At 48.9% G+C, this 16,516-nt stretch overlaps 1 protein-coding gene across 6 annotated transcripts in view; it reads right to left on the bottom strand.

Annotated features, from left to right (window-relative positions):
• Positions 1–3,877: 3,877 nt before the first annotated feature.
• Positions 3,878–16,516, bottom strand: part of SFMBT2 (Scm like with four mbt domains 2) — a 177,521-nt gene continuing 164,882 nt past the window's right edge. For all 6 annotated transcript variants that reach the window (XM_025264501.3, XM_025264506.3, XM_025264500.3 and 3 more), the window contains 5 exons: positions 14,737–14,912; positions 13,456–13,622; positions 12,858–13,121; positions 11,894–12,025; positions 3,878–8,557 (listed from right to left, as the gene is read on the bottom strand). In XM_025264501.3, the coding sequence (XP_025120286.3) occupies positions 8,417–8,557; positions 11,894–12,025; positions 12,858–13,121; positions 13,456–13,622; positions 14,737–14,912 (880 nt within the window). In that variant the 3' untranslated portion in view covers positions 3,878–8,416. The remainder of the gene's footprint in view (positions 8,558–11,893; positions 12,026–12,857; positions 13,122–13,455; positions 13,623–14,736; positions 14,913–16,516) is intronic.

Here is a 16,516-nt window from a genome sequence, read left to right as displayed (position 1 = left end):
AGTGTTTGGATAACACTGGAAATACCAAGCCCCACCCCAAAAGGAGATCGGAAAAAGGAAAACATACTAACTTTAAAAAGGAAATAAAAGGAACCATCTTAATGTCTTTAAGAGAATAAAAGTAAGAATCATAAAAGAAAGGTGTGATATATTGAAGGGCCTTTAGATTAAAACCTTCCTGGATCACCAAGGACAAAAGGAAGGAAAAGAACAAAAATGGGGTGGAAGAAGGCACTTGCAACACAGGGAATTGATACGGGGTTAACATTATGAAGTTACTTTTTAAAACCTTTGTAGAATAAATCAGAGAGAGGAGGGAAGGAGGGAGAGGGAGAGCCACTGGGTACAGGTGATAAGCAGGCATTCACAAAAGAAAAAAACATAAATGGCCAATAAGCAATCCTAAAGGAAATCAGTCCTGAATATTCATTGGAAGGACTGATGCTGAAGCTGAAACTCTAATACTTTGGCCACCTGATGCGAAGAACTGACCCATTGGAAAAGACCCTGATGCTGGGAAAGATTGAAGGCAGGAGGAGAGGGGACAACAGAGGATGAAATGGTTGGATGGCATCACCGATTCAATGGACATGAGTTTGAGTAAGGTCCGGGAGTTGGTGATGGACAGGGAAGCCTGGCGTGCTGCAGTCCATGGGGTTGCAAAGAATTGGACGCAACTGAGCGACTGAACTGGCCAATAAGAATATGGAAAGATGTCCAACTTTACTAGTTAACCACTAGTAATGAACTGAGCTATGCCAATCGAAACTATTTCCAAACTCATCAGATGGGCAAGAATGAAACCCTCCCAGGTACAGATAAGGACTTGGAGCAAGGAAAGCTCTCATCCACTTCAGTTTTGGAGCCATTCTTTAGAGACTCTGCGACATGTGTGCAGAAGAAGAATTGTATGAAAGCTTCATGGCAGAATTCTTGGAGACAGCAAAAGAACTGAGAATGTCAATGTTCACCACTAGGAGAAAGGATAAGCTAATCACCATATAGCCAGTGGGATTTATGACACACTAAAAATGAATTAGAGATATTAAAACACATACATTTCATAATGTAACAGTGGACAAAAAGTGAATTGCAATAGGATGCAAGAAGCATAACACTAAAGTGTTGAAAACTCACAAAGCAGTGCTGTACATGACTATGGCCATATTAATACGCAGTAATAATAAAAACACTGTGCCCAGGAACGGAAAAATTGGAATTGTGGTTACTTCTGGGATATGAGGGAGGGAAATAGAGGTGATAAAGGGGCTTTCAACTCTATCCGTAGGATTTTATAAAATACATAAATCTGAAGCAAATATGGCAAAATGGTAGTAATTCTAGAAGCTGGGTGGATGGTACAAAACATTTGCTATGTTGAATTATTTAAACATTTATCAAAACATTAAAAATATCAGCTAGATAAGATATTTAACTCCACCCCCAGAGAACATGATTACAAAATAACAGCTTGTGGGAGTTTTTTAAATGGTATGAACAACTGGGTTTCAAGATTGTGTTATAAATACACATGGAAACACAATAAACTGGTAATTGGACAGAGTGAGATAACAGGGCAATTTAATAACTGTCCTTTATTTTCCAAATTTTCTTTAATGCACACATATTACTTTAATAACCAGAAAGAACATTTTCAATTTAAACTTTCAACCCATGTCGTAAAGTCATTCCAAGAGGGTTCATGTTACGAACGGTCCCAATTACACCAGGCTGGTAGGCTGCCTGGGCTGGATTATAGGAGCATATTTTGTCTTTATTATTTGCACATTGGTTGTGCAAGTTTAATAATAGCTGCCTCCTGTCTCAGGCTTGTTCCCTAGAAAACAGATCCGGAAGATAAGCTTACAAACTGAGGCTTTATGGGTGGATGCCCAAACTGCGGGAAGGAAAAAAACTCGGTGCAGATCCGTGCATTACGGAGCTGGCCACGGTCTCATGAGAGCAGGGGTCGTTGTTCAGACACGAGGGATGTCTCTAGACCACCAGATGCAGCAAAGTCCACCTGGGGGAGGGCGGGAGGGGAGTCTCCTTGCTGGCTACGTCCTGTCTCTTACGGACCACCATTCGTCCGTGAACCTGAACTCTGAGCACGTGCAGGTTCCATCATCTGAAGCAGCCCCAGTCCCCGTCCCCGCACTTCAGCTGGGTCCAGGAATGAAAGCTTTGATGGGTCTGGGGCAATGGACCCTGAGCGCCAGAGGGTTTGCCATCATGACAACCCTCACCCCAGAGGCAGCCATGACAACTGGTACAGTAACAGCAGCAGAGGCTGGGGTTATCCATATGGGACAGCAAGCCTGGGAGAAGCGGAGGAACCCAACCTGAGGAGGGGCGTTATCTTGATGCTGTATTTTTTCCACCTGCCATTAAACATCCAGTCTTCATCCTGCAGTCACTCAAGGTCAAGTCCATATAAACAGTATTTTTAATGTAGTCTGCATCCTCCTCAGGCAGGATACTGTCCCACGGGCATGTATGCTGAGTTGCTTGAGTCATGTCCGACTCTGCGCGATCCTATGGACTGTCCAAGGGATTCTCCAGGCCACAATACTGGGGTGAGTTACTATTTCCTACTCCAGGGGATCTTCTCAACCCAGGGATCTCAGTCTCTTAACACCTCCTGCATTGGCAGGCGAGTTGTTTACCACTAGGACTTGGAATTAAATAGTAGCAGCACCAAAAACCAGTTCAAAGGGGAAACAGCTTCTAGCAGACTGGGAGTTGTGAATAGCAGTGTGACATGGTGATGAATTAGAAATAGGCTTTTGGTGGCAAAATGGAGAAAAAGCACATTTTTTTTTTTTGCATTAATTCATTCAGTTTAGACATCTGGAAAAGTGTTTGGCTTCCCTTATTATATATTTGATCTGTAAGCTTGTCATCAAACATCTAAATCACAAATAGAAATGCAATTGTATGTACTCAGCCATATAATCCTGACCTAGATGCTGCTAGAGTATTTTGGGAAAATGAACCATATGCTATTAAATCTTTACTAAGAGCAAAAGCTCCCATAATTAAAAGCAAAATAAAAAAATTCTATATGCAGAATTTGATTGCCAGCAGGGTCAAAGAATACATGTAAAGCAAAGTAAGATGCTGAACAGTTGGAACTGGACATGGAACAATGGACTGGTTCAAAATTGGGAAAGGAGTACATCAAAGACATGAGTCTGAACAAACTCTGGGAGATAACGAAGGACAGGGAAGCCTCGCGTGCTGCAGTTCGTGGGGTTGCAAAGAGTCGGACATGACTAAGCAACTAAACAACAAGATGCTGGAGACGGTTTGTGGTTGGAAGCAGAAATTGCTCAGCACTCCCCCATCTCCGTTCCCTAAAGGTCTCTCGTCCCCTCACCTTATGTGTCCCTCAGTGATGCTACCCAGGCAGTGGTAGGGGAGGAGAAGGGACATTCTAACCTGGAGACAGAGACCCCAGGATCTGTGCAAAAATCTCTTCTCCTTCCAATCTGGATGCTTGTACCTATTTGTGTCACTGAAGGGCAGTGAAAAATTTAAACCCAGCTGCTTACTTATCACTCTCATGGTCATAAAGCAGCGTTCCTACTAACGCACGAGGTGATCATAAAATAACCGAAACAGTGGAAATGGGAAGGCTGGAGACGATCGTGTGAGGATATAATGTTTTAATAAAAAGAATAAACACAAGTTCCTGAGTAAAAATATCCAGAACAAGCAGGTGACCTTGAAAAGTAGGATTTTGAGAGCCACGGTTACTAAAACCCTATAAACATCTGCTTCAGTGCATGGTGGGAAATAAAACATGAGATAATCTTAACTCAAACCTTAAAAATAATATTTAATAACTTTCCACATAAAGACACAAACAAAACCATAGAATTTATTCTTACTTTATTAACAATGTGGCTTACAATTTTTTCAAGTAAAAAGGGGTTTTTTTTCATTTAGAATAAAAATTAAAATATAACTCTGATATAGATTTTCATTTATTTACATGAAAACATATATACAGAATATAATCTTACAGTAAATCAATGACATGCCCTTTTGTCCTGCAAATTTCAAAAGTAAAAACACCACCAACTTTTCTCTTCTATGCACCAAAACAGACACAAGATATGAATCAAGTTCCAATACAAACTATTCAAACCGGAATGCAGAGCAGTAAAACAGCTTTCGACGGTCACGACTAGGGGTAGTTTATGCTTCTAGATCTCATGCAGGCTCCCATTCTGAACAACAAATGAGATGATCTTTTTTTTTCTGTCATTTAAAACATTTTTTGTTTTCAATCTCCCACTGTAAAGTGATTTTCAGCAAATGCTGATTAGAACTTTTTCTTCAACACATCGGGTTCACATGAAGCACCCGATCTGTCTGGCAATGCAGCTATTGACCTACTGGTCCTCACTGGTACCCAATCCTAGCCATTTTTAAAATAAAACCAGTAAGACAGAAAGTCTGCCGCTCAAGGTACTGTGTTATTACCAACCCTCTAAATCAGAGACGCTTTTCTTAACCAAAACCCAAGGCAGCACCGTGTCAGCACTTAGAATTTTTAGGTGAATTCAGTGGGTCAAAAATAGCACAGATGGATACTGTTGCCTTGGGTTCAGGAACCTCAAATCAACCCTAGTGATAAAAGCTATGAGAACTGCCCAACATAAATGCCCAATGTGAAAACTCAACCCAGCTGAAAGGAGTAAAGCAATTTCCAGAGAACTCCTAAATGGAAAAGAACAAGTAGGGGAAGAAAGAGAATCACGACACTGTAATAATTGCCAACGGAGCTTCCCTTGTTACTTAGTTATTTCATAAACCGTATGTGTGTCTCCCTAACAATTGTTTTTTCCTTAAAAACCACAGATACCTGAAAATTTACTATTTTTCCCTTCAAAAAACTGTACCTTTGGTCTCAGTTTTCTAAAGACAAAGAATAGAGCAGGACGTGGAGCCCAGATTCACCAAAAGACCAACAGTAGTCCTCAAGCCACAAAGACTCTATTTAACGCCAACTGTTTCTACAGTTTTATCTACAGAAACAAACACAAATGGGTGTTTGACAAAAGAAGTATGAAACTTCTAATGCTTCCAAAACGAAGGCAGAGATGCCCTTAGAGAGGGACATTTGGTTTGAGATAAAAAGCAAGTCTCAGAACTCGCCTGATAACAACACTCCAGATTCTCTGACACAAATTAAAGAAACTGAGACCAACCTTCAAAGGCTGATCAAAACCAACCTTCCAGAGACTGTTGTGTGGGCCAGAGGGGCCAGTGTGAAAGGTCTGAGTCATTCTAATTCATTGAGAAACAGATCAAACACAGGCAATCATGGTTCAAATATGATCAAATAAAGCAAAGCAACCTAACAGCTGTACAGCGCAAACTGTGAGTCAAACTTTGATCAAATGAACCTAATTTTATAAGTGACGGATTTCTCCATCCTATGCAACTTTGTGGTGAAGGAAACTGGGTTTTTGCGCTTTTTTTTTGGTAAGCAAAAAATGAGTTCTTCTGTAAATGGGGGTCATACCTTCCTTACTCTTTCTAGGTTTACATTTTTGTGGATAAGAGATTTTCCTAACACAGGACACAAACAGTCAAGAGGTCCGAGGTTGACGGAAGCGTCCTTAGCTTTAGGGTGGGACTGAGTGATGGCCTCTCAGCCTTCGAGATGAGGTGGTACACTGCTCAGACTGAAGCGTCTCATCTCAGGCGGTTCCTGACGGGACCAAGCGGTGCGGTGCACACAGGGGAGGACTCCGGTCCCAACGTGTCTTCTGGGAGACCGCGGGGAGATGGCAGCATCTGGGGATGAGGAGGGACGGGGGCATCGCTGTGGAGCGCTTCAACCGACAAGCGTTTATCCTATGGGCCGTGGTGCGCTGGCGGCTACAGATGTGAGATGAACTCTTCCCGCCACGAGGGACAAAAACACAGTAACGACACAGTCACAACAGGCAAACGTCCCTCGAAAACTGGCCGTTTCTCTGAGACGGAAGCTGGTGAGCGGTGAACCCTACACAGACGTGAACGCCACCTGACACTCTGCAGCTCAGGTCCTGCTGACTTGAAGGGGCACAGAGCCAGCAGGGACCTCCCAGAGAGCCGGAGGGGGCGTGGGCAGCACTCAGAACCAAGAAAAACATCTTCTTGACCCTGAAGAGTCTCCCGGCTCCTAGCAGGGTGGGCTGAGAGCGCCCCGATGGCCCCAAGCTGCAGCTGGACCTGCCCTGGCCCAGTACGGCCGGCACCTCACCAGGCACGCGGGTTGACAGCGCTGAACCCTCAAAGAGACTGAGGACGAGGGGGGCTCTGCACACCTGGTCCCTCGGGAAGAGGCCGCATCCCCAGTGCCAGCGGGGTGTCTTCCTCGGCTGCCAGGTGGGAGGCCTCCAGCTCCTCTGGGTGGGCTCCAGGGCTTACCCCTGCCATGGGCACCAGAGAGCACCTTACTCCAGAGCAACCCGCCCAGTGCCGTTCAGGGAGGGCACGAGGTGACACTCATTTGAAAGAGTGTCCCCTCCTTCATTTGCACCCCATGTGCAATGGGAAGAGCTCAGCTAGAAAAGGCCACAGTGACGATCACAAGCGTGTCCGAGGCAGGAAAACACCCAAGACCTTACAAGGAGGCCCTTCTCAAGCGGCTGACAGAGCTGGACAAAAGCCCCACAGCTGAGGAGACAAGTGGTGAAGAACAGAGAAGGGGTGGAAACTTGAGCTCGGAGAAGAGAAATCAAACGACAGGCCAGGCCTGACTCCCCATGGAAGTGCCCGTGTTCGTGGGCCGAGAAGATGGGGCTCCCGGCTGAGGCGCCCAGGCAAGTCCACCGCCAAATGTTTAAACCTGCCTTAGGCTCAGTCACAGGGGAGACGACAGCCTCAACCACTAAATGCGTGTTTCCCCTTTTCATCAGTAACGGTGACAGACTGCAACAAAAGTTTAGCCTCCGTGACCGAGCCTCTCAAGATCTGACAGGACGCTGGGCCTTCGTGATGTTGCAGAAATGCAAGCAGCTCATCAGCCCACCCAGGACGTTATTCCTGGAACTGTTGACACTCTCATCAAAAAGAAAAGGTCAAGGTAATAAAGGAAGAGAAGGCTGTGCACCCCCGCTTCTCCTGGGCAACGTGGAGGCTGAGCTTCCGCACACAAGTTTAAAAAGGCATTTGAGCAACAACCAGCACAGAAGACAATGGTCCATTTGGGACTGAAAAAAATATAACAGCTCCTTGCAGGGTGCACATGGACTAGTGCCTGGTTCCAGAGACCAGCTGGCTCCTGGAGTCATGGATCTTTCTATAAATGACGAGACCCACTTAATGAAAACTGCCAAGGGACATCCTAAGTAAACCAGAGGCAGGTGGGCTGCAGGCATTACACAGTCACTCTCTTTGTCTCATTCTGGCCAATCCAGACTCTCATCTGACAGCAGGAGCGGGCTGGGGACAAGGGGACCCATGTCCCCGCCATATCATGAGAGTTCACACCTGTCACTTTACCGGAAGGAGGTCCAGGGTGATTCAACGTCAGCCCAGATGACGGGGTCAGTCCCTGGCTGACCCAGGGGCACGCATGCCTCTGTGGGGGTGACCAAGCTGGGGCTCAGAGGGGACCTCCCCGGGAGACCGAGGGCAGTGACCCCTCTCAGGGGAGGAGCTGGTGTGTCAGCAGCTTGCCCCAGTCTCCCCCGGCCTTGCTCTCCGGAACGAAGCTCTGCCTTCAATGCACAAGGCAAGATGCCCCTCTCCCATCTGGTCGCAGTTATTCAGAACGTGGGGGACCTCGAAGGTTCCACACAGGATGGCAAGCATGCCTCCTCCCCGAAGGCTCCCTGGACGCCCGCTGCCCCACCGTGACATGCTCCTTCTTCCTTCACTGCCCAACAGGCGGAGTCCCTTTTCCGCTGTCATCCAGAACATCGCCCAGAGCCGTGTGTGAGAAATGAGCCGCCACCAGACCAAACGGCGGTGACAGCCACGCATATCGACCTGAAAGCAGCACCTATGGAGGCACTTGGGATACAATGACAGTGAAGTCACCGGAAGACCTCCTCCCGGGTCACGACGGAAAAGACATCACCTGCGCCTGGGTTTCTGAAGCATGGGCCTTGGCTTGGGAAGCTGCCTGGTTTGGGGCGGGAGAAAGATGGGGTGTGGTCTACAGAGATGCAGGTCCACACCCGTGGAGTGTGAGCAGTAACTCACACCCTACAGGGCCACTGCTGTGGTGCTCTGCAAACACGGAAATGTCGAGCAGGCTGGTGGGCGGAGGAGGCCCTCGTGTGGACACCTGTTGGATGCACCATCACACACGTCTGGGTTTGAAAACGGAAGTTCCAGTCCGGGAAACCTCCTGAGACCCAAGATGCGGCATTCGCCGGCCCGGCGGGCAGCCTGGGAGCGGGCGGGGTCAGTTGGCATACTGGGCGTAGAAGGCCACCTTGACCCGCTCAATCTGGTGGCAGAGCTTGATGGCGGGACCCAGCTTCAGCTCCATGCACTCCTGCACCGTGGGGAGTGTCAGCAGCAGCAGCGCCTGCCCGTCGATGTCCTGCAGGGAGAGAGCGCGGGTTAGAGCCGAGACAGACGGGACAGGACTCAATGGGGTGCCTGGGCCACGGCAGGCTTCATTCCCAGCCCAGGGCAGGACAGGTGGCTCTCGTCCCCTCCGAACCTAGTGAGCACTGGCCAAGATGGTGATTTGGCTTGATGGCTGCCTAACCCCTTGTTGAGAAAACCTTTCTGCTAAGAGAACACTGGTGAGATTCACCATCCTGGACTGGAAGGGACGGAGGGCTGGACTGGGCTGTCCCAGGGTCCAGCCCTTGTGGCTGTGGTGGGCAAGCCCCCCCGACCCAGGTCCAGCCTTTCCTGGGCTGTGGTGTCCCCCCGCTGCTCTGCTGTGACTCTCGGAGCCTTGGAAAGGGGTCTCCACCAACAGGAGCCCAGCCCTGACAGTTCCCACCAGGCAGGGAGAGACGACTTTAACCACACAACGCGATCCTCCGCAGGAGAACACACGCACTTGGACACGTGTGTGCACACACACCCTCACATCTGTAACCTGCGTCACCCGGAATGAGGCCTGAGGCCTGTCTTATTTAGCTTTCTGCATCCATACACAGGGCCCCACAACGGAGAGATTCACTCAATGATGGGTGAAGCGCAGTCACTGTAGAAAGAAGAGCAAGGAGGCTCAGCCTGAGGCTTTAGGACCACCCCCATCGGGCAGCTCTGCCTCTTGACCAGCTTGCTTCCTGCAAGGACTGCGTTTATTTATCTGGATGTTGTTTGGGTTACTGAGTGTCACTGCAACCCCTTCCAGGGCACCCAGCCTTCACATTCGGAGGAAACGGGTGAGGGTCCGAGAGCCTGCAGGCCCGAGGTAACGACAGAGGCTGTGGTGGGCAGGAGCAGACACCCTGGGCTCCTGCCAGCTGGAGAAGCAGGCGCCCCGGGGCTGCCAGGAACCCCAGCACTGACGCAGGCAGGCACCTCAGCACGGGTCAGGGAGTTTCACAGAGGCAGCGTTTGTTCTTAAACTGATGGCTTATTTAGCTGTTCTGTAAACCTCTAAAGCAAAAAAAATACCCTACATTCATAAATGAATTTTGGGGGAGGGGCTATAAGCCTCTCGGCTTCCCTGGTAGCTCAGCTGGTAAAAGAATCCTCCTGCAATGCAGGAGACCTGGGTTCGATCCCTGGGTCGGGAAGATCCCCTGGAGGAGGGCATGGCAGCTCACTCCAGTATTCTTGCCTGGAGAACCGCCATGGACAGAGGAGCCTCGTGGTCTACAGTCCATGAGGTGGCTAAGACTCGGACAAAATATATATAGAACTAGTTGTATGTCGGCCCCCAGAGAAGTTGCAGGAAACACAAAATGAGTGAGACGGGCTTTCTCCTGCAGCCTGGGAACAGACACACCTGTGCAAGGAGCCACCCAGGGCACAGATGACAAAGGTCCCCAGAGCCGGAGATGCTGGGGGGCCAGGGACTGCCTCGTGCTGAACTGTCTGTCAAAGCAGCGAGCCAAGCAGGGCGTGGGGTCCTTGCTGCCCCTGCTCTACCCTCAGCACCCAGAGCAGTGCCCGCTGGCACGTAACAGGGGCTCACTGAACACACGCCAAGAGAACGAATGGGCAGAACTGGCCGTGGTGAACATGAAAGCCCCAAGATGGGGAAAGCAAATGAGAAAGAAAGAATCTGGAGGGTGAGCAGAAATGGAGAAGAAATTTGGGCAGTTTGCTTACTGCATGGCTCTGATTCACAAAAGGTGAGTGACTGGCAAAATTTTACGAGTTTTGTGTCTTTATAGATGTGTGGCAGTTTCCTATATAATGTACATGTTTGCAGCATGAAATTACAGAGTAGGTTTTTTAAGCAGCTGCTGTAACATTTCAGAATTAAAAAGCATATATTTTGGTAACAGGAAACTTGTAATTTTTGTAAAAGCTCCTGGTGATGATGACAGTCTTTGAATTTACCACTCAGAATCAAGGGAGGGAAGGCGTGTGGCTGTGATTCCATGTGCTGTGAATTCTCAGAGGCTAAAGCCCCAGCTCCTCCCTGTTCCGACACCTGAAGTGACCCCCTGGAGGCCTCATCAAATCAGAGCTGTGGCATTTGGGCTCAAAGGTGAAAGAACAAATTAATTGTAATTGAAGGTCTGACTGAACAAAACACCCGTAAGTGCCCACAGACTTCAGGCAGCCCCACGAACAACAGCTTTCTACTGTGACAGAGGAAATGGCCTAACGTAGAAGTTAAATAGAAGTAAGGCTGCAATCAACTGAATTCTACCTATTTTTCTCTCTATAAGAGAAATAAATAGGGACACAGGGCCGAGTCTCTCAGTGACATGCGAAGATGCGCCTTGTTGATCCTAAGAGTGGCCAAGGGTCAGGAATGTTTTAGACGTCTTAACTTGGGAAGGCATGAAACTTTCTGACATTTTACTATAAACAGGGATTGAAGTCTAATGAAGTATGACTCAGGATAAGCAGTATTTTAGCCTTTTCCTCAAATCAGCTTTGTTTTCACTTCCTTGCTTATTACCAGATATTTAAGAAAGGAATCAACACTGCTGAAGAACACTGAGGAAAGCAGTGTTCAGTAAAACGCAGTGGCCTGCGGGCTTCTGCCTCTGGGAAGATCAAGTAGACTTTTCTCTATTTTTCCTGAAAGCCCTGGGGGTGACAAATAAGACAAACACAGGAAGACTCGGGAGGGCGGAGAGAGGAAGACCAGCCAGGGACGTGGGACCCCAGATGTAACACGGTGTCCAGAGCTTCAGGCTTCTGTTTGTCTGCTGCCCTCCTGTGACTTTATCATCGTTGCTGTTCAGTCACTCAGTCGTGTCCAACTCTCTGCGACCCTGTGGACTGCAGCACGGCAGGCTTCCCTGTCCTCCACCATCTCCTGGAGTTTGCTCAAACTCGTGTCCTATGACTTTACTACTCAACAAGCGGGCAGCCCAGAAGTGCCAATGGGCACCAATGAAGCGACCCAACCAAAGCCTCTGCTCTCTTTCCTGGAAGGTGGAGCTGGGAAGACAGAAGCCTCTCAGATGACAACTGCTTGACTGGGAGACAAAGCGTTCCCGACCCGCCAGCAAAGGCAAAGCCGGGAGCACTGACCACCAGCCTGGCCAGGCCGCCTAAGACCACCCCCCCAGCGCCCCCTCTCCCCCACCCAAGGGTCTCCGAGAATGCCCAGGGGAAACCCGAGATGTCACCTCCATCAGATGTCAGAGTCCCCACAGGGGTGCTGGTGGGACCACGTGTGGAGCCCTAGCTTCCTGCTCTCCTGCCCCCAGTGATGCCCTTCCCCCTGGAGTGGCTGACTCCAAGCCAGCTGACACAGAAGACCCAGGACAGAAGCCTGTACCTGCTCCTGAAATATTTTGGCCAGGGGCGCGCAGTCCGTCAGCTTGATGAACCTCACCACATCCGTCACTGACCACTCCAGTGGGTTGCTCTCCAGAACCAACCTTTCCTCCTCCTCCTCCTGCTTCCCATCCTGCAGACAGAAGGGAAGCGAGAGGTCTTTTCATTGCTTCCCAGATGGTGGGACACTCTCTGAACCCAGCGGGCTGCATCCAGACTTCCTGGACCGCAGGCGGCCTCCTCAGTGGGCACCCGGGCAGACACAGATACAGCCAGTGTCCAGGGAGGCGCTAAGCAACTCGTCTCGGCTGTGACTTTGCTCCTAAGACTTGTGCGTCTTTCAGTTCAGTCGCGTCCGACTCTTTGCGACCCCATGAATCGCAGCACGCCAGGCCTCCCTGTCCATCACCAACTCCCAGAGTTCACTTTAGAGGTATTAAAAAAAGAAAAGGCATGGTGATGGTGACAGTGACCCCCATGCCCAGGAGGCAGTGACGAGGGCCAGCTCGTCACTGGCTCCATCCCTGATGGAAAAGAAGCGGCAGGAGCCGGTGATGGTCCGAGAGGCTGCTCTGCCCCCGAGGATGTGTGTGATGCTGGTGCCGGCGACCTGCCAGCTGACTGTAACACGTGGGTTCAGGGGAGATCTGATGCCCCGATTACACATTTTGTAGCATCATAAGGTCTCCTAAGGGGGGAAAGCCCAGGGTTTAATGGAACCGTGAGGACTTGCTCTCTGTTCCCCTGACAAGAGTCCCTGTGGCTTTCAAGTCTTCCCCAGAACCCCATCCTGAGGCTCACTGCCCCCTTCATTGGATGCGGAGTCACCAGGATTTCTGGGCCTGATTCAGGAACTCAGTGGGAGCAGCTGCTAGAGATTTATCTTAAACTAGGGGCCCAAGTGCGCCCTGAGCTGTCCCCACTGGGGACATCAGACAAGCCAGTCCATGTGACCCACGCTTCACCTCTGCTGCCTCCTGGCTGGCAGCCGGGCTCCGGGGGGCTCCTTCGGCCTGGGGGGCGGCCGGCGCCCTCCGGGCCCTGCGCGTCCTCTCCACGGGGGCCCGGCGCTCGGCCTCCACGTTGCTCCGCAGGGTCACGGCCCTCCGGGGCCGAGTGGAGGGCACCTCAGCCGAGGACGTGTCTGTCTGGTCATCACGGATCTCAGAGCCGGTTTCCTCACTCCCAGAGTCATCGTCCATGGCGTCTGCATCCTCCTCTTCACTCTCCTAGGGGGATGGGAGGTGAGCTGAGTCGGCAGAGAAGGCAGGAGGGGGCCTGCAACTCCCCCCGGACCCTCTCCTGCCTGGCACCTGTGCTGCCCTCCTGGTGAGGTTTATCCAAGAAGGCCCAGGAGACGGACCCTGGGGTCCCACCCAGGGCCCCAGTATCACCTCTGTCTGCCAGAGACGCTGCAGTGTTAAGTCTGTTCTACAAGTAAGACAGGGTACTGGCTCATGATCCCCACCACTCAGCATCAAACCACAGCCTTGGCATCAGCAGTGAAGCTGTGGCCGGCCCTGCTTCCCCATCAACGGTCAGCAGCGTCCGAGCCAGACGTACCTCTCCAGACCCTGCGGCCAAGTCCACAGCAGACGACCTCCGCTTCTTCTGCACAAACATGGATTTTCGTCGCTTCCTGCGTCTGGCCGGTTTAGGGTGTCCACTCTCAACGCGGCTTTCCCCAATCGGGGGCTTGCTGATCTTCCTTCTCTTCCCGTAGTAATAAGCTACAGGGAGAAAGATGGTTAAAATCGTTGTTAAAAGGTTACATCCAGGGCATATGTGGAGGAAGAGGCAGGGAGGGGAGATGGAAAATGAAAGGAGAGGGAGGGGGAAGTGAGAGAGAGAGAGAAACATTTGAGACAAAGCTTCACATCCCATTCGCATCTCGGGGAGCAATTCTGACAAAACGGCTCACAGGGAGGAATCCTGTCTCAATGCCCTTGTGGTAACAGGTATCAAGGGCAGAAGTGGACCCTCTCAGAACTGGTGGTGAACACACAGGCCAAATTAATGGGGCATCTTTTTCCTTTTCAAACAGTATTCCTTATCTGTTATTCTTTACTCATTCAGTGGATACTCTTCCTTACTTCTGAATTCAACAGCAGAGCTGTATGTCTGTGTTACCACCTTAGAGCGCTACTTAGAAAATTTCTCACCAAATTTTGATAATATTGATGTATTTTATAAGTTGAATGTTTAATCAACTAATTAAAACCAACTGCAATCCAGTTTCCAATTATGATCACCATCCAGAATGCTTCCTCAATTAACTGAAGCTTCAACTGTTCCATATGGAGCTCTCATAAAAGAACCCAATGCACCAAAGGAAGCTTTATCTAACGGCTGGAGGCATCAGAAAGAAAACAACAAACGCACGCAGGTGACAGACGGGGGTCCACACATCTCCACGCTGCTGTACTGCAGAGGAAAGTCACCAGCCTCCAGACTGCAATTTCCTCGGATGCAAAATGACCAACCAAAACTGTCTATTTCCAGTACCTCCCAATAGGTCCATGAAGATGGCATTTATAAAAACTGTCGAGAAACCCCCTGGGGTAAGTGAACAAACACTTATACATTAGTGTCTGATACCCAAAGAGAACCATGGTGCAGCTCGTCCAGGACTATGGTCCCCGAAGAACCAGAGACACCCCCTCCCATTCCTTACACCAGGAGAGAAACGCACGAGTATCTACCAAACAAACCTTAAAGAATTCTCCCCCAACTATTCCTATGAAAAGCTATTTGAAAGGTCTGGAAAAAAAAGAAACACAGCCCACCAACTACATCACCCTACAATGCAGACCTAGGTCGCTGTCCCTTTCGCTTGCCACTTACTGTATTTGGTTTTGGTGTGAATAGAGCAGTTCTCCGGGCAGTTTTCAGAAACCAGCACAGGACTGAACAAATTTGGACAGCACTCGAGCTTGGCGCACACCCGGCGGCAGAAGTCCGCTACTTGGTCGGAGGTGCGGACGATCTTGGCCACAGCCCGGTACGTTTTGCCTCTGTACCTGGAAACAGAGAAGGAAAGGTGATGAAGAGACCACGGGCTTGCTCAGACCTCTTCCACACAGTGGACTCCTAAGGAGCGCATTTGCTCTCTAACAACAGGGTGGGTTGTGTGTGGTTTCTCTTCCATCTGCTTTCATTGTTCCTTATGAGCTCACAGAACCATTTTTAAGAAATGCCCATTTTGAGTTTATTTTTGTGTATGGTGTTAGAAAGTGTTCTAGTTTCATTCTTTTACAGATCGAAACATAAGACCAGAAACTATAAAGCTCCTAGAGGAGAACACAGGCAAAACACTTTCCGACACACATCACAGCAGGATCCTCTATGACCCACCTCCCAGAATATTGGAAATAAAAGCAAAAATAAACAAATGGAACCTAATTCAACTTAAAAGCTTCTGCACAACAAAGGAAACTATAAGCAAGGTGAAAAGACAGCCTTCAGAATGGGAGAAAATAATAGCAAATGAAGCAACTGACAAACAACTAATCTCAAAAATATACAAGCAACTCCTACAGCTCAATTCCAGAAAAATAAAAGACCCAATCAAAAATGGGCCAAAGAACTAAATAGACATTTCTCCAAAGAAGACATACAGATGGCTAACAAACACATGAAAAGATGCTCAACATCACTCATTATCAGAGAAATGCAAATCAAAACCACCATGAGGTACCATTTCACACCAGTCAGAATGGCTGAGATCCAAAAGTCTACAAGTAATAAATGCTGGAGAGGGTGTGGAGAAAAGGGAACCCTCTTACACTGTTGGTGGGAATGCAAACTAGTACAGCCACTGTGGAGAACAGTGTGGAGATTCCTTAAAAAACTGGAAATAGAACTGCCTTATGATCCAGCAATCCCACTGCTGGGCATACACACTGAGGAAACCAGAAGGGAAAGAGACACGTGTACCCCAATGTTCATCGCAGCACTGTTTATAATAGCCAGGACATGGAAGCAACCTAGATGTCCATCAGCAGATGAATGGATAAGAAAGCTGTGGTACATATACACAATGGAGTATTACTCAGCCATTAAAAAGAATACATTTGAATCAGTTCTAATGAGGTAGATGAAACTGGAGCCTATTATACAGAGTGAAGTAAGCCAGAAAGAAAAACACCAATACAGTATACTAACGCATATATATGGAATTTAGAAAGATGATAACAATAACCCTGTATATGAGACAGCAAAAGAGACACTGATGTATAAAACAGTCTTTTGGACTCTGGGAGAGGGAGAGGGTGGGATGATTCAGGAGAATGGCATTGAAACATGTATAATATCATATATGAAACGAGTTGCCAGTCCAGGTCTGATGCACGATACTGGATGCTCAGGGCTGGTGCACTGGGACGACCCAGAGGGATGGTATGGGGAGGGAGGAGAGAGGAGGGTTCAGGATGGGGAACACACGTACGCCTGTGGTGGATTCATCTTGATATATGGCAGAACCAATACAATATTGTAAAGTTTAAAAATAAAATAAAATTAAAAAATAAAAAATTTGGAAAAAAAAAAAAAAAGAAATGCCTAGTGCCGTAGGCAACGTTCGTGGTGACCACACGCATGGTCACTGACACCCAGAGAGAACCCG

Source organism: Bubalus bubalis, chromosome 14 (assembly GCF_019923935.1).
Source record: "Bubalus bubalis isolate 160015118507 breed Murrah chromosome 14, NDDB_SH_1, whole genome shotgun sequence".
NCBI classification, from domain to species: domain Eukaryota; kingdom Metazoa; phylum Chordata; class Mammalia; order Artiodactyla; family Bovidae; genus Bubalus; species Bubalus bubalis.
This window is presented reverse-complemented; position numbering and strand designations above follow the sequence as displayed.